General features: G+C 38.7%; 2 protein-coding genes across 3 annotated transcripts in view; one reads left to right on the top strand and one right to left on the bottom strand.

The window, feature by feature from the left end:
• The window catches only part of LOC110050841 (molybdenum cofactor sulfurase-like), a 111,519-nt gene that overhangs the window by 4,615 nt on the left and 87,746 nt on the right, over window positions 1-19,158 (bottom strand). Inside the window, exons 9-10 of one of the 2 annotated variants that reach the window (XR_016206054.1) lie at window positions 17,376-17,489; window positions 13,688-13,804 (exon numbers count right to left, since the gene is read on the bottom strand). Coding sequence is in view for 1 of the 2 variants with exons in the window: in XM_089284951.1 (XP_089141077.1) it covers window positions 17,376-17,489 (114 nt within the window). In the remaining variant the exon portion in view is untranslated. The remainder of the gene's footprint in view (window positions 1-13,687; window positions 13,805-17,375; window positions 17,490-19,158) is intronic. The other variant, XM_089284951.1, reaches the window with a different exon arrangement.
• Window positions 9,187-10,124, top strand: LOC149115466 (uncharacterized). The gene has a single exon (XM_089283902.1). The coding sequence runs from the start codon at window positions 9,216-9,218 to the stop codon at window positions 10,122-10,124; it is 909 nt and encodes a 302-aa protein (XP_089140028.1). The 5' UTR covers window positions 9,187-9,215.

The following is a 19,158-nucleotide window of genomic DNA, read 5'->3' as shown; positions in this document are numbered from 1 at the left end:
CCGACTGCCAGGCTTCCTACATTGGTGAGACTGGCAGAAACCTTAACACGAGACTGACTGAACACAAACGAGCCTCGAGAAATGGTGATGCCAACAATCACATTGCTGTACATCATCAACTGACAAACCACAACATTGACTGGGACTCTGCTCAGTGCTTAACCTACAGTACAAACTATTCTCAACGACACCCTGGAAAGCTGGTACACTAACCTAGAACAAACGCCTCTTAACAGATGTCAACAACTACCGGCGCCTTACAAACGACTTATCCACGACAGAAACGAAACCGACAAACGGACTTCTAACAGACCGGCTTAACAATACACGGACCAAAACCGACCTACTTGACTAACAATAGACGGATCGAAACCCACCAATGACTGATGACAAACTTTACACGAGTCTTTCAGCCAATACCATCATGGCTATACTGACCAATCACGTTCAACGGACCAGACTTATAAGATCATCGACTGACAAACACTACTCACTTGACTCTGAAGATGACTTCCGCTCAGGTTGTCGAAACGTCAGTCACCAACAACAGTTCTTTTCAGAACTACACTCACCCGGACGATCACACTGTACGAACTATGTTATTATATTCGGTGATTAACTCATTATACTCGGTGCTTATGTCTTTATATGCGGTGCTGTCTTCATTATATTCGGTGCTTATTCCATTATATTCGCTGCTTCCCTCGTTATATTCGGTGCTTTGTTCGTTATATTAGGTGCTTTTTTCATTGTGTTCGGTGCTGTCTTTATTATATTCGGTGCTTTCTTCGTCTTTCTTCTTCGCACGTAACCCGCAGAAATTAGCAAAATTTAGAAAAAGAAAAAAAGAGATAGCCATGTTTGCGTTCCAACTTATAACGGGAATAGTGAACATTTCTTACAGGAAACAGTAAGTTTCAAACCAAACACTTCTATTTCTTTCTTTTTCATACCGCCTGCATTAGTTAATAATTAAATCTGCCTCGTGGCGGGGCCTTCGCGCCAGTTTTCAATTTTCGTTCACTCACATTTCGAGACCAGACATGGCGGTTCAATCGGTTCGACCTTCACGTGCTTTTTGCGTGTTGACTTTTTACGTGCCGACAGTCACGCAACGCACATAAAGTCAAAAAGCAGATTGCGATCAAACGAGTATGTTTCAGAGAACAACACATTTTTTTGCTGCATACGATTGCATAAAAAAGGTCTGTTTTCAAAAACAGTGTCGGCTGCTGTTCTAAACCTTGTTTGTTCTTCACTGTTTGACTGACGCGACAGCGATAAACCTGAGAAGTTAAATATTTGTTTTTCACCGTTTGATCGACGCGACAACATAAACCGGAGAAGATAAACATCTCGCCCCATTGCGGCCATAGAGCAATTCAGGTGATAACAATTGAGCTTTTAATTTCGAGGGGTCTGAGTTTTCGTGACACTCGTTTTTCCCGGCTTTCCTTAGACTACCTCCAAGTTGTACGGCCCCTTGCGAAGACTGGTGACGATCATATCGAAGAAAGCACCGAATATAATGAAGTAAGCACCGAATATAATGAAGTAATCACCGAACAAGGAAGTACCGAATATAATGGCCTTTGCACCGAATACAAGGAAGAGAGCAACGAATATAATAGTGTTAGCACTCGTAATAATGAAGAAAACACCAAACAAAGTTAGAACCGAATATAACGAAGAAAGCACCGAATATAATAAAGACAGCACCGAATATAATGAAAAAAGCACCTAATATAACGAACAAAGCACCGAATATAATGGAATAAGCACCGAATATAATGAAGACAGCACCGCATATAAAGACATAAGCACCCAGTATAATGAAATAAGCACCGAGTATAATGAGTTAATCACCGAATATAATAACATAAGTACTAAATATAATGACATAACCACCCAATATAATAAAAAAAAGTATCATAAGACAGTTCTGGCGTTCCATATATGTTGATCAAGTGATGTGGTGTCTACAGTAATCAATGAATCATCAAGGATTGCTTTGGAATGTGCACTGCGTTGCGACTGTAGTGCTAAGGAAACAGTTAGATTTTTAAAAGGGTGGTTATGAGATCCAACAGATCTTCTTGTTATTAACCGCGCGTCCATGGATCGAGCGCGGTTCATGGTTTACCCGTGATTTTTCTTTTTTTCAATTCGTAGCCGACCAGACCCAAGCTTTCACTCGGCCAAATTTTGAGTCACGCAACCTGTGATGTTTACTCGCCAAAAGCTGTTGAAACATTAATAAATCTCATCTCCGATACTGACTTTCGCGGGAAAAAAATTAAAAACCCAGCGTTCGTCAAAAATTATATTTTTTCAGCAGAAATTTCGCTCGAAACATATACATATTTATATTCGTTTGAATCATCGATGAAATGACCTTTTCCGGATATTTTCTCCTTCGGGGTCAACAAAAACCTCCGATTACAAAATCACGCCGAACCCACACGTTGCAAAAAAATCTCTTCAAAACGCTGATTTCCAAGCGATATATCACTTAAGCGTTAATAGCTACCACACATTGGCAGGCGGTAAATCTATTCCTTAACAATCGAGCTTTATCGTGTTAAAATTTCAGCGAAGTCGAACAAAACCAGAATTAACAAGATGATCTTTAAGATCTTACAACCGCGCTTTTAAAAGTTAACTGTTTTGGTAGCATGAGTGACCCGAAGAAAAAAAAACGAAAAAAACAAAAATCGGTTTTGAACCTATTTCCAGCAAATTTGGCACACTGGAAGCTGAGAAAATTACGCTATTTCCGGTCATCATTTTTCAGCTCTTTTCGTCATATCCCCCCCTCGGGAGGGTTTTGTAAAGTTAGCGAATTAGTTGCAAGCCACCGTAATGGTGATTGCTGTCGGCGAAATGTTTATTTGCTAAAAAATTGCGGCCAAATCTTTCGGAGATGGAAGTCAGGACATTTGTAAGGATACAGAAAGTAATTTGGGACCAGTTGCTGACTTGTAAGGCTGAAATTATCCAGCAGTAAGGTTTTTTTAACGTGAACGTAACGAAGGCCACGCGGTCAATAAATTATCGGCTCTTCTCACTGTCTCGTTCTGTTTTTTGTTTCGTTCTCTTTTGGAGTCCGCCAAGGTCATTTTTTCGTCTAAATAACTTGAGAAAAGTTCGAAAAAGATGTTCCTCTTGAATTTTCAGCTTTCAGGCAATAATCCTGGATTTTTTTGACCGAAACGTAGGTTCACTGGTTATGTTAATGTGTTTCGGTGGCTATGGGCGACCGTCGCTTCCTTTGTCGACTCACGCAATGAAGCTAGGTTACAAAAAAAATCTAATAATATTTAGTTCTGGTTTTGTTCGATTTCGTTGAAATTTTAATATGATGAAGCTGGATTGTTAACGAACAGATTTTAATACTGCCGATATGAGGTAGCTATTAACGCTAAAGTGATATATCGCTTCGATGTCAGGGTTTTGAAGAGATTTTTTTGCAACGTGTAGGTTCGGCGTGATTTTGTAATCTGAGATTTCTGTTGACCCTGAAGAAACAAGGTTTGGCGAGTAAACATTACCGATTGCGTCATTCAAAGTTGGCCGAGTGGAGATCTACGTCTGGTTTCCGACAAAAAAAAATAAAAAAAAATAAACCAAGGGTAGAACATGAACCGTGCTCGGCCCATGGCCGCGCGGTTAATTAGAATTTTTTTGTGACCTCACTCCCCAGACTTGACGTAACAAAGGAAGCCACGGTCGCCCATAGCAACCGAAAAACACGAACATAACAAAGCCGACGTTTCGGCCAAAAAACTCCAGAATTATCGTCTGAGAGCTTAAACTTGAATGGGAATATCTTTTTCGAACTTTTTTCAACTGATTTAGACGAAAGACTGGCCTCGGCGGGCTACAAAAAAGACCAAGAGAAAAAACAGAACAAGACAGCAGAACAAACCGATAATATTTCATCGCGTGGCTTTCGGCACGAAAACGAAAATACAGCTTACTTCTGGATAAATTCAGCCTTAGAAGCCAGCAACTGGTCCCAAATTACTTTCTGTATCCTTAAAAATGTCCTGATTTCCATCTCCGAAAGATTTTGCCCTAATTTTGAGCAAATAAACATTTCGCCGCGGCGACCGCCATTACGGTGGCTTGCATACTAAATTAGCTAACTTAACAAACTTCTCCCGAGGGGGGGATATGACAAATTTGGTGAGAATCAAAAGTAACGCCAATTTTCTGTCACGTTTTCAATCTGTGGTCACTGGAGTGACCAAAATCGATACATCGGTCGGGATAGGGTTTTTTTTATATGACTTGTGTGACTACTTTGCTAGCCCTTTACTCGTGGAAAACACCAATTAAATTTAATCATGACTTTTAAGAAAGAAAGCTGTTGTTAATAGTGTTATTACTGTGTCGTTCATATCGTTCATGCCGATACATATCCCGAAGAAAGTTCTAGATTAAGACCATTACGTCATCGGAGATTTGTCAACGGCTACCACTGATGGTGCAATAATACAGTTTGTGTTGATCAAGTGATGTGATGTCTACAGTAAGAAAAGAATCATCAATGACTGCTTTGGAGTGTGCACTGCGTTCCGACGGTAGTGCTAAGCGAACCGTTTCATTTTTAAAGCACGGTTATAAGATCTAACAGATCTTCTTGTTTTTTTTTGTCGGTGACCAGACGGAGACCTCCGCTCGGCCAAATTTCGAGTCACGCAACGTGTGGTGTTTGTTCGCCAAACGCTGTTGAAACATTAATACGCGGACAATTTTTCGGATATTGTTTTCTTTGTTGTGGGTAAAATATAGTTTCTTTTGGTTTTATCGAAGCGTTGGATTCAAATGGAATAATAAACACGCTGAAAAAAAGTATTACGTCAGCCATGGAATGTGCTAACATTGCAGCTTTCACTTTCCCTAGGTGACAAATAAGATGGTGTTTACATTGCAAGGTTATTTCGGCATAACAACGGTCATCTATTTATTTGCAGTTTTGCTAGTATTTCTTGTGGTTTTAGGCAAATGAAGTAAATTCTTTGGCTGTTTCATCGCAGCGAGTTCATAGATCGGAAGGAAAATTAAATATTTGCAAGCCAAGCAAAGAACATGTCAGAACGTGCTAGGATAACGTCATTGGTAGGGAAGTAACCTCCCTACTAAAGATAACCGTGATTAACGTAATTCTTGAATTATGTGACTCGTGTGACTACTTTGTTAGCCTTTACTCACTGAAAAACCAATTAAATTTAATCATGACTTTTAATGGCGTTATTATTGTTGCGTTCTATCGTTCATGCCCATACATGTCCCGAAGAAAGTTCCAGATTAAGAACACTACGTCATCGGAGATTTCACCAAGGACTGCTTTGGAATGTGCACTGCATTGCCACTGTAGTGCTAAGAAAACAGTTAAATTTTAAAAGCGCGGTTATAAGATCTAACAGATCATCTTGTTCAATCCCCATTTTATCATCTGCATTTTTCCATCTGCCATCCACCATCACTGGTATTAACTATTTTAAATGTTTCTCAGTTAGGGACAGAGATGAAGTCAGAGTGTTTTAAGACAGGGTACTGATAGGCTTGTTATTTAATAATGCCTTTAGATTGCATCCATTGGTGTCGTGATATAATTTTCTTAAGACAAGAAGGTACACTGTGGCTCTTTTTAAGAAAACAGTATACAAAACTTTGCCAACATACAATTTGTCTTAATGATTATCTATTCTACGGGACTTGAAATAGCTGTTTTATTATTTAAAATAGTATGGGAGGATTGCTATGCCTTGACATGTTGTTTACATCAACTCGGGTTTCAGAGGATTTCCCTATAATTCCTCAGTTGTAACCAGTCAAATTTCAGTTTTCTGGAAAAACCGATCAAGGATCAGTTCAAAGTAAATCGAATAAATTAAATAAATTAATAGACACGATTGATTGCTCCCTGACGTGTCTCAGTCAAGATCTCTTGTATGCTCAAGTGAAAATAAGAGAAAATAAGTGAAATAGGCACAAATATAATAAATGTAAATATACTAGGGTATCTAAAAGATAATGCTGCGGCACAATCTGTTGACATATTTTACACAGTGATTCATCTACAACTGCACACATGATGACGCATCGATGGCGAGGTGTGAAAAGGGATCGTGACAAAAAAGCACATAGTGATCCGAACTATGTTCGGACATAAAACGATACACATCAACTTCCCCTTTACCAGATCGTAAAAATCGAAAGATGTGGAAATTGTAGGAGCACAAATCTAACTTATATAAATTCTGTACTGGTGTGCATTAAATGTCTTTAGAATGTTGACAGACTGTGTCGAGGACGCGTCCATCACGATGTGTGAAGACGATAAAGCTTTAGCTTAAATTCATGTTTGGATGAAAAGGAATAGCTCACAGCATATATGAAATTAGCTTGTACTGTGGTGTTCGTTTGTTTTAATTCTACAAGCTTTAGTAACGACGATTTCTCTTCATTTAAGAATTCGACCAAGAGACATGGTAAGTTTAAAATTAAGATGTGACAGTTAATCGTCCAGATTTACAAACTTTCACATACTGCATTAAGAACAAAAGGAAGAGTTTTGAAAGTCAAGCACGATCTCCTTCACATCGTGTTACAGGTAAAAATTTTCCCGAATGTCGGTCTGTGATTGCGTATCTGACTTTTGGTGCAATTTCAAAACATGAAGCCATTCTTGGTGACTGCCAGAGTGAAGAGCAAATTTTCAGCTGCTGTAACTTCATCTCTTCAAACTTTTACTGACCTCATATCCTTAAAGGAAAAGCAGATGGAATGTATCGGAAGGATTACTTGCTAAGAAGACGTTTTAGTCGTTTTTTCGAATGGGATTTGACATGAGACATTATTTGACAATTGATTCGAAAAGTGACAAAATTGTATCACCCCACTGAGTTGTTTTTGTGAGGCTTGTGAGTCCCCTGCAGTATACATGGAAGCAACAAGTCAACTATCTCAAGAATACACATTGGAGAATGAAATCAGTTCTTAGTCTTATGCGATTTTTTTTAAAGAGAGTACCTGACAAATAATGAGGAAGAATTGTTTTTTGTCACCAATAAGCACAGCAGGCAGAAGTTTATTCCCACACTCTAGATCTCTTCCAATAAAGATAAAGGACTTCGACGTTTGCCGCACCAATGGTTAAGCATGGTTCGCAAAGGCAGCTGTGCTTAAAAAATCTGCAATGATGACATTGCCCTTGAAGTAAACATGTAAATCACGTTTTTCTGCGAGCCGCAAGAATTTCCGGTAGTTGATGGTTGTGTTTTCACTGGAACAATTTTGGCTAGATCAAGTCGGAAAAGTCCAGAAATGCAGTGAAAACAATTCGTCTTGAGTTTAGCAAGTTTAAAATGCAAGATGTTTTCCCCAAAAAAACAAGGAATTTTCTCGCCAATATGACCGGAAATTCACGCCAAGTTATACTACCTCGCGAGATGGTATAACCTGTCCCGGCGAGTGCCGCAGCCAATCACATTCTGCATAGTGACAGAAGCCTGCCAAAGAATCTGGCAATAGTATTTACCAGACACTCATATCGCGGTTCAGTGTGCGAAAACTGAACTTTTAAAACAGTAGACGAGTTCAACAGTTCTTCTCATTTATTTCAGTTTACCATTCCAACGGTCCCATTAGTTTCTCCAGTTCCTCAGCCAGGACCCTACCTATGACATGGCGTCGCTGTGCAGAACGAGTTCCTACATCACAACATTTCGTCGCATCTTCCTCATTTCTGGGGACATTAACCGCATCGTCTGGAAGACATGCCTTCTCTCTTGCATAAATATAGCTAGAAAAGCGCTTCCTCTCTAAGCCATTTTTGAAAGTTGCGCGCTTTCGTAATTTGAATCTTCTGGGTTAAATTTCCAGTGAAAACAGATGTCACGTTCAACTAGTAAGTGTTGGTCTGTAAACAAACACCTAGAAAGAATGTTCAGCTAGTTAATCGGCCTAGTGAAAACGCAGCCGATATAGCATAACACAAGATAACATCACTGTTGACAGACAGGCGTTGTTTTTTGCCCCTCCCCAATCCGCCGACTTTCACATTTCCCGAAGAACAATTGATCGCAAGTTAGATAAGAAACTGTCTATTCCTGATTCCAGTGTAGTTTTCGGGGATTTTCATTGCATAAACAACGCAAACGTTCTTAAGACGTTCTTAAATTTACATGATATAGTATTTCAATGAATCAGTGTGGACGTGACCAGGAAACCTATCAAAGTGCTTACTTGCTGTGATATGGTATCAAGTTGCTTGTCACATACTGTACTTGCACGATTTGCTCTAATGCCACATGCAAAATGTCGATTATAAACTAGAAGTAATCATAGATTATGAGTGCGTTCGTGTAAAGGTGTTTAGGCAAGGTTGACATTCTGGTCTATTTGGAAGGTATAGAGGTACATGCAAAGCTAATGAATTTGGGTAGGCCATAGGAACAAATATGTTGTGTAGCACATTTGCATATGTTTACTTTAGAAAAGGGTACTGTTAGATTTACTGGAGAAATTTTCACGTTCACGCCACTTGCTCAAATACTTGTAATTGCAACACAGAAATCTAATGAATAAATTGTGTGAAACACTATTTTTCAGAATAATTCGATTTTTTTGTCTTACTAATTTTCTTTAAAAATAGATGAGTAACCAGGATAAGACATTTGGAAAAATAGAAAAAGATCTCTGGTTAAAAATTTGTTTAAAATGAGCTTTCGACTACCAGTCTGCAATCTTTAACGAGTAATAGATAGAGAGCGCGAACGTTAAAAAGTTGTGCGTAACTAAGAAAAGTGTGAAAAAAAAAAGAATTATAATAAAAACAATAGAAATGCTTGTGTGCGAGTAAAAAATGCTAATGTGAGGTTTCAAAATAAAATTGAATATTGTCTTGGTAATTGTTTCACATTATTGTCAGCTAGATCTCAAGAAGGATAAGATTGACGAGTCGATTCATCGTAAACTTCGATCCACGGACGCTGTTCCACCCGCCCTACGAGGTTCTATTAAACAGCACAAACCAGGTTACCCTCTTCGGCCCATTGTCTCCTGTATTGGTTCTGCTCTCTACAACACATCCAAATTTCTCACTGATATCCTGGCACCTATCCAGAACTGTAACGGCTACTGTCTCCAACTCAAGTGAATTTGTTGACCAAGTCGCCTATCTAGAAATTTCTGATGATGAAGCCATGGTTTCCTTTGATGTCGTCTCACTCTTTACTGCCATCCCAGTTAAGAAAGCTTGTAAATACATCAGAAAAAAACTCAATGAAGACACAACCCTACATCTAAGAACCAGCCTCACCACAGATGATATTGTTCCTCTTCTGGACTTTACTCTCTCAAACAATTACTTCGTTTACAATGACTCCATCTGCAAACAGATTCATGGCTGCGCAATGGGCAGCCCTGTTAGCCCTGCTGTTGCAAATCTCTACATGGAGATAATCGAGGAAACAGCCATCACGGCCTCGTCGACACCTCCAAAAAACTGGAAGCGTTACGTCGACGATAGTTTTGTTATAATAAAGAAACATTCTGTCGCATCCTTTCATGACACTCTTAACTCAATTGACCCAAAGATAGCCTTTACCATTGAACCTGAGAATAGTGGGCAGATACCCTTCTTAGACACCCTCGTATCCAGGAACAACGGCGTCATAACCACCAATGTTTACAAGAAATCTACTCACACAGACCGATATCTGGATTTCTATTCACACCATGAAATGAAACACAAACTGAGTACTGCCACCACTCTCCTGAATCATGCTTCTAACCTCCCAAGTACCCCAGAGGGAAAAGCGAAAGAATTAATCCACGACACTGATGCTCTGAAATCGAACAGCTACCCACTATCGGTCATATCTAACATCTTGAAGAAGAAACCACTCCCGGCAATCACATCATCTCTAGAAGAACTGGTAGGAATGTTCTTTGGATGGGCTGATCCTTCTAACTTACACGTTGGCTTCGCAGTTTTACCTTACATCAAAGGCCTAACTGAACCTCTCTCAAGACTTCTAAGAAACAATGGAATACAAACTACAAACAGACCCCTTAAGACATTACAACAGGCAAGAGTTTGTTTCTCCTAAATCAAGACCACCCGCGGAACTACAAACAAATGTCGTTTACAAGATCCCATGCGCCGATTGTCCGTGGAGTTATATCGGTAAGACTGGTAGATGTTTACAAACAAGGAAGAAAGAGCATAGTAGAAACACAACCACCTTTAAAAAAGGTTCCAACATTGCTTCACATGCCTGGTTGAACGACCATTCCATCGACTTTGACAATGCACGCGTGACTGACAAGGGAAATTTCCGCGTTAGAAAAACTTTGGAATCCTGCCACACAGCAATTACGAACCATGCTGACAATAATGCGAAACAATTACCAAGACAATATTCAATTTTATTTTGAACATCACATTAGCATTTTTAACTCGCACACAAGCATTTCTATTGTCTTATTATAATTTTGTTTTTTTCAGACTTTTCTTAGTATATATTTTAACGTTCGCGCTCTCTATCTATTACTCGTTAAAGACTGCAGACTGGTAGTCGAAAGCTCGTTTTAAACAAATTTTTAACAAGAGATCGTTTTTCTATTTTTCCAAATACTAATTTTCTCTTCAAAACTTTAAGAATCCTGCGAACAGGAATCCGGGAAGGTTCTCTATCCCTTGTTCTTCTCTGATTTTCTCCTGTAACAGACCGGATTCTCTTACATTGTGTAAAATCCCTTGCAATTATAGACAAACAATTACTCTTTTCAATTATTTCTATTTCTTGGCCTTCTTCAACATTACAGTTAGCACTACATCCACATAATGAATGTTAATTCCTTTTCATATTCAAGGCACAGAAAACTATTCACCGAAGCCTTAACGAGAAGTCGTGTATGACTTGCAGTAACAAATTTTCCGGACATATGACGAAAAATCGTTGCTAAATTCCGAACTACATAGCTCGCATGGTTAGATTTGGGACCAGAAATCATGGCTAAATGCCGAGCTACATAACTCAGATGGTTAGATTTGCAACCAGAAATCACGTCCAATTTTCGAACTAAACCACTCGGTGAGTCAAATTTCTGACCACAAATGATGGCCAGTTTTGGAACACCACCACTCGGTGAGTTAAATTTCTGACCACAAATTATGGCCAGTTTTGGAACAACACCACTTGGTGAGTTAAATTTCTGACCACAAAAGATGGCCGCTTTCCGAGCTACACAACTCGGCAAGTTAGATTTCTGACCACAAATTATAGCCAATTCTTGACCTACACCACTCGGTGAGTTAAATTTCTGAAAACAAATCACGGCCGCTTTCCGAGCCACACGACTCAGCAAGTTGCATTTCTGACTACAAAGCTCAGACAGAGGAGCGAAATAACACAGCTGAAGTTGAGCTTCGTCAACGCAGTTGTTTGTTGCTGACGACGGGCAATTTCGTCTAACAGGGCCAAACTCTACTTTCGCACCAGAAGTCATACATACCTCCTTAAGGCATCGATAAATGTTAACAGTGATATCTTTTAGTCTCGTGATATCCAGTCAGAAAGACTTGAAAAGAAAATTGACTACTTACAGCTTCCAAATTACAGTGTAAATGTCCACAAAAACCCGCACTTGAACGAAACAAAGATCCGCACTTGAAAGAAATGTACAACATATGGTTTGGCGATGATGTCATTTGTTTCGCCCCTGCTGCGGGGCGGCCAAATCGGTGTCGCAACTTCGGACGAAGGTCCACCGTCCTATGAAACTCGACTCAAGTCTGCATTAGGACTGCGTTCTACGAACGCAATAAGAACTGCTCATTATTACAAAACGGGATGTGTATCATGTAATAAGAAAATCATTGTTATGTTATAAAAAATATGCCGTTAAGTATTTGGGTCAATTGACATTAATTTACCTTTATTTTAATTTATACTTTCATTTAAAATACAAATGACAAGTCTCACTGGCAGATGAAACTGGTGAATTAATAAACTCACTTGTACAAGATTTTTAGTTGTTGCTGCGTGCCATCCACAAGTATTCTTATTTTAAGACAGTTTAATCCTGACAAAGTTTCCCTAGCAGATGAAACTGGTCGTTTAATAAACTCAGTTGTACAAGATTTTTAGCTGCCAACTGGCGCCCGTTTTATGAAGCTTGATTTGGCGTAGAAATTTTCGTCGAGCTCTACGACTCTACGCTTTCGTCACCAATCTCCTCCTACGTGTTGGAAAGATACATTACCTCCTACTTCATAGCTTTTACCGTAGTTGTGTATTGTTACTATGGTTACCTGCCTATTTCGTAACATTTGATTTCAATTTGTAGCATATTCCTCGCATATATCTCATATATATTAAAGTGTCATTAGTGCTATTACGGTTTACAGTGTTTTGATCATTTTCAATTTAAAATTCTGTATTGAGTTTTCCCTTCACCATCTACGCTCTACGCTCTATGGTTCTATGTAATAGAGACCTTAAGCACCAAGACGGGAGATGGTGGGCATTTCCCATTTACAAAAAAATTCGGAAAATCTCTATTGGGAATGTCCGTTTGGGAAAAGCGCGTTCCATTTGTCACAAGCCCCATTCGTTCACAGGCCCCTCTCTTTCGCTTCTCTGAATCTCCCGCGAATATTCAAAATGGAGGCCAATGAGGCCCATCAGATGTTTTTCTGCGAAATGTTTGAAGTCTCTATAGAGGAAGACAGTTTGATTAATTCAGAAGATGATATCTGTTCAGCGCCCTCGACGTTCATGACACGGAATTTGCAACGAACTGAAGGCTATTTTGAACACGCATTGCCAGGATATTCACTCGATGAGTTTAAAAGTCATTTTCGAATGACAAGAGCACAATGGATGGTCTGTGTAGAGTCGTCCAAGCTACAGGAAGAGTGCCACAACGGCAATAAATTTTCTAGATCTGGCGCTAGAACATGGCAAGCAGAGCACTCGTAGTAGCCCTGAAAGTTTGTTTGCAAAAAGCTTCCAGAAAACTGACCCTGATCAGCTGCCATTTTTGTTGAAACACGAGGGACCGAGGGAGGCCTGGCTGCTTAAAAGACCGCGAAAGGCATGGAACTGGTGATAAAGACGAGAAATCTGTAAATGGAACACAAATTTCCTTTAGGAAGTTTCCACCGGGAAAACGGGACTACCTTTTCATGAATTCCGTTTATTCCAAAAAATTTCAAGTGGAACGAACCAAAAAGTCGTGTACCATTCACATCTCAACTGGAATTTCCGGAATTTTTTGGTAATTGGAAAACGCTCAGTAACAGCAGTGGCACATCTGTGTAAAGGCTGGGGTGAGACTGGCGTCGCGTACCACTCGCCTGAGCATGTCAAGCAACACTGCGACCGGCACGTATATTTTATTTCAAGCTACTTGTCTTAACTTTCTCGTTCAAAGCATTTCAATCAAGAGAGGTGAAGAGGAGTGGAAGTTTTGGAGGGAATTTTCTAGTTTCAGTTTTAGAACGATTTCTGGTGGCTAAAAAAGTTTAAACGACGTTAAAATGAAAACAATAAGCTGCATTTATTTTACCTTAGAGTAGAAGGTAAGTTGCCCCAGTTTCGCTGGCCATATTAAATTGGATCAGTTATAACTACAGCACAGAAAATATAAATGCAATAGATCTTACCGAATTGAATTCTTTGAGCTTGTGTTATTCTGTGAATTTGCCGACTGGCGGCTTGTGCCAGCGCATGTGCATGTTTCTGTTTCAGGGATGTTGATCGTAGAATTTCTCCTCAAAAAACTATAACAATAAACATCAGAAAGATACTTCTTTATGTGTCGTAAGAAAAGATACGGTAAATCAAAGAAGAGGACTCAAAACTTTGCAATGAACTATCACGTTGTCCGCACTACATCAAAACAGTGAATGTGGCATCGCCAACATCAGGACGACAGCAGATTGCAATCACTTTTTCAGGTTCTGCGCATGACTGGGACAGAAAATAAACCTCCGGTATGCCGTCGGCGTGGCTCACGTCCTGGTCCTTAAGGTCTCTAATATTAAAGCGCATGGGGAATGTTTAGTGTTATTACGGTTTACGGTATTTTAGTAATCATTTTAGCTCTACGCTATATGTTCTACCATCTACATTCTACTCTCTACGTTCTCCAGCTACTCTCTTCAATCTACGCTCTACGCTCTACCATCTACCCTCTAAGCCCATCTACGCTCTACTCTCTTCGTTCTACCAGCTACTCTCTTCGATCTACGCTCTTCGATCTACGCTCTACGATCTACCCTCTAAGCCCATCTGCTTGGAAGGTTATTGGAATTTTTTATTTTATTTTTTTTAATTTTTTAATTTTTTTGTTTATTTCCGACACGCTTCGTCTCTATCTGAGACTTCTTCAGGGAATGATTTAAGTTTGCCTAAGTTTAACTTCCCAGGGAAGTGAATAACTGCTGAAACATCCTGTAAACGGACGTTACAAGAAACGCCTTAATTCACATGTTATTGCGTGTTGTTATATTTTGGGAGCTGTATGGCCCCCAAAATATATAAAAAAAAGTTAAAAACTAATAAAAAACATTAAAAAAAAACATTAAAAAAAGACATTGTTTTGTTTGGAAACGTCCCAAAGAAATCCTGTTAGAGTTTCTTAGTTGTCTCTATAGCAAGAATGATCGTATCACACTTACGTACTAAGTTATTGACGAAAATAGTATTTCATTTCTCGATTTATTTCTTTACAAAAATGCTTATTTTAGCACTCTGAAGTTTTCTACCTATCAAAAGCCACTAACTAAGTATCTGTACATTCCCTTTGAGTCATTTCAACCTGCGAGCAACAAGAGGGCCTTTATTAGAGGCGAGCTTATGTGCTATACTAGAAATAGCTCCACGTTTAAAGCCTTTAGCGAAATGCGAGAAATTTTGGAAGCGCCTCTGGCTTCGCAGTTACCCAGTTGGGTTTTTACTTCTTTTATTCAGGGAGGTTAAATACAGTAACAGAACTAAATGGCTTTTGCTAAAACGTAAATCGCGCAACGGTAGAATGGTAGTCTTTAAAACTACATTTAACTGTAGTCATGCTAACTGATGTGAAGGACATTTTGTTATAGTGTACTGAAAAAGTGCGAATACTTAGGTCACATGACTTTGAATGCTTAGTGGATGTTTTGCGACCATGTGGAGATGTTGTTTACTAGTTTTTAGGGCCGTAATTCGTCGTAGAGATTGCTGTTCATTTCAAGTTCGAAAAAATGGTTTAACTCAGAACCACTAACATCAAGCTGGTTATCCAGAGACATTTACCAGACTTAGACTGTATTGTCAGTTATACATCTACTACTACTTTAGCACGTATGTTTTTTTGTGGCCATACGATTAGCGCTAACCGTATGGCCCCCTAATATAACAACATGCAATAACATATGCATTAAGGCATTTCTTGTGACGTCCGTTTACAGCATGTTTCAGCAGTTATTCACTTCCATGGGAAGTTAAACTAAGTTAGGCATGCTTATGTGCTCTATATGCTGTTCAATGTTAGTTGTAATCATTCCCTGAAGAAGTCTCAGAGAGAGACAAAACGCATCGGAAATAAACGAAAAAGCTTACACCTACAAGAAGTCTTCCTTTGTGCTGCTCACTAGTCTTCGTTGAAAAATTTAAGAATTAAAAAAAAAAAAAAAATTCCAATAACCTTCCAAGTAGGTGGGCTTAGAAGGTAGAGCGTAGATTGAAGAGAGTACCTGGTAGAATGTAGAGAGTAGAGCGTAGATGGGCTTAGAGGGTAGATGGTAGATCGTAGAGCGCAGAGCGTAGATTGAAGAGTAGTTGGTAGAGCGTAGAGCATAGATGGGCTTAGAGGGTAGATCGTAGATCGTAGATTGAAGAGAGTAACTGGTAGAACGTAGAGAGTAGAATGTAGATGGTAGAACATATAGCGTAGAGGGTAAACTCAATACAGAATTGTACATTCAAAAGATTATTAAAATACTGTAAACCGTAATAACACTTTAATAACACTGTAATATATATGAGATAATAAAGAAAGCCAATAAATTACAATTACAAAAATTACAGCATCGCAGATGATCGAGAAACTCGCACTTGCAACCCAACAGTTTTTATCACCCTACTGGTTTTTTAAGGTTCTAAGCTAGTGTAGAGAGTAGTCAAAAATTCTTGAACTGATAAACTCGTAAATACCTAGAGTGTGGAACGTAGATGGTGGAACAAGGAGTGTAAGAGCTTTAAGAGCGTAGCGAGTTGACTGTAGATGGAAGAATATATAGCGTAGAGCGTAGAGCGTAGTCAGGGTAAACTCAATACGGAATTGTAAATTGAAAACAATTATTAAAACACTGCAATCCGTAATAACACTCAACATTCTGTAAGCGATATATTTGCTACAATAACTATACGCCACTACACCTCTACAGCGTACGCATATCCGAGAGGAATGGAGCTTAAACATTCAAAATACTACCGTAGAGTCATAGAGCTCTACGAAAATTTCTACCCCTAATCGAGCTTCCTAAAACGGGTTGGGTATATAAGTTGTTGCTGCGCGCTGTCCAGAAGTATTCTTATTTTTGCGCTGCCCACAAGTATTCTTATTTCAAAATTGTGAAAATAGATCTGACTGAGTTATGTGGGGAAGCAGTCAATCATGTCTATTAATTTATTTAATTCATTTGATTTAATTTGAACTGACCCTTGATCCTTGATCCTTGATCCTGGATCCAGTGATCCTTGATCAGGTTTTTCCAGGAAACCTCAAATTTCCTTAATACTGTATAACGAATTTGTATTTTAAGTAATTTTTGCAGGGTTGTTGTATATCTCTTAAACGTCGTAAAATTATATTATAAATGAACTCAGATGAAAGGCACCAATTTCCATTTTGCACGTATCAATTATGGCATTAACATTCGGTTTCATCCGCTACACTCTGAACAATTTCACTTCAATATATTTCTGTCAACATGTTGTTTAAATCGACTCTTGAAAGAGTGATTTGGCATGAATACCACAAAATGCGACTCAATTTCACATAAATATGATAGATAGTTTAACTCTTAAAAAATCCATGTTACATTCTTTTAACAAGAGTAAATAATAACAATACTGGTGAGACTTTATATTGAAAGCAAGAATCAAAACAAATCAAAACACAACACTTCTTTTTACAAATCAATCAACTGAATTGCAGTCCTGCACATAATGAAATAATTTTTGGCATTGAAGATGTTGTTTACTTTTAGACCTGAAAACTTGAAATGTACAGTATAGGTCTCTTTTTGAAAAAACACACAGTTTTACATACAATACCGAAAAGACAGTTTTGACAAACTAACTTACCCTAAAAACCAATTTGCCAATTCTTACTGTTTTCCAGTGATCTTCACTGAATGGTTTGCCACCATAAACAACCAAGTTGGCTCTGAATCTATCAATCAGTGTGTCCATGTGCAGCTGTAGAAACAAGTACAAAACAAGTATTAAGGAATATAACAGAGAATCATGCCAGGTGGTCTAAGAAATCCCAAGGGGCAAAAAATGTTTATTATGTTACACACATAAAACATTTACAAAACTTGGATTGCAACGGGTACATGTGTTTAACGTATTATTTAAAGACGATTCAGGGCTTGAAATAATTTTCTGCGTGGTGCTGGTCAAGTTGTCCAGTCAAATCTATTTTCACTCACACAAGAGAAGATTTTGGCTGGACAAATGCTTAAATATCAAGCAAGTACATTTAGTGAGCTTTCATTGTGGAAGTAGCTCATATTCAGTACAAAAAGTACAGAATACACAGTACAACCACAATGTTCAGTAAGATTGATTTAATTACACTTTTGTGTCCCACTATCGCTTCCTACTGCTTCTACTATTCAAGTTTTATTCACTTACTTCAAGTGATTCACGCAAAATAAGTTGTTGTAATTTTTTAACTTCACCTTAATATAAAGACCTTAAGTTTTAAGATACACGTTAAGAGGCATCTGTTTGGCTTCCCACATTAGGTTGCAACCTTACAATAAGGATTAAAGTCAAACCTCCCCACAACAGCCACCTTGGGGACGGAAGAAAGTGGCCATTGTGAAAAGATGGATGTTATGGGGAGATAGGGGTGTAATATGACACCTTTTGAGGGGGTGCAACATTTGTTATCTTTAAAAATGCTTGTTTTAGCATGTAAATACATGACACTATCAAAATATGCTATAAAAACAGAAACTGAACAGAAAAAGAGACTAAAATGTGCTAAATCAAAGTGGCTATGAGCCACTCAACTTGGAAAATGGATCATCTGTAAACAATGACAATTTTGATGTCACTGACTTGAGGTGTTAATCCGTAGGTTAGTTAAAGTTAAAGCCCACTGGCATTGTTAAGAAATAGTGCAAAACACAATGGTAAGAGAATACGCGAGGAGATGTAACACTGTTGCAAACATTCATGAACTTATTGGTCCGAGAGACTGAGTTATCCTCAACCGAGAGACCAAGACAATCCACCGTAGGAAAAAAGATGGCGGCTGTACATTTTACCACAATGCCCTGCGAGCCTACCACAGCCTATAAGGCACAAAGAAAGCCAGTTTCTTTTACAGTATTCATCCCTGTTCCAAGGACATTAAGTAGCCCAGGTTTGAAGATTTTATAACGTTTCTGTACGTTTTTATGAACGTTGTTAAGGTTTTCGTGCGCTAAGAACTATGAGTAAATGTATCAGTCGCCATCTTTTTTCCTACGGAGGATTATAAAGAAAGTACCGCTTCTTGTCCGATCACCAAAGCAAGTAATAATTCTCATTTTCATTCCTCTCATTTTTTCGTTCTTCATTGTCCCAGCCAGTATCAGTGAATTTTTTTGTCTCACTTTGTTACCTTTTCTCATCTTAGAAATTACAAAAAATGCGTTCAGCGTAGAGTCACTATACCATAAGGACAGCACCATGTCTCCTCCACTCAACAAAGTTAAGCCCTGTTCGGCGGGGTTCGCACTTGGATAGGTGCCCAAATACAAATACCCGTGTTGTAATAACTTCTTTTTTCTGCTTCTTTTTTTTTCCTATCCTTTCCAAGGCAATATTTAAGACTGCAGAGCTCACAGCCTTCTGTAATGTCATTTCTTCT

Source organism: Orbicella faveolata, unplaced genomic scaffold, assembly GCF_042242905.1.
Source record: "Orbicella faveolata isolate gen_17 unplaced genomic scaffold, um_ofav_v1 contig_13, whole genome shotgun sequence".
Classification (NCBI taxonomy): Eukaryota; Metazoa; Cnidaria; class Anthozoa; order Scleractinia; family Merulinidae; genus Orbicella; species Orbicella faveolata.
Note: the sequence above shows the minus strand (reverse complement) of the source record. Positions and strands in the feature narration are given on the sequence as shown.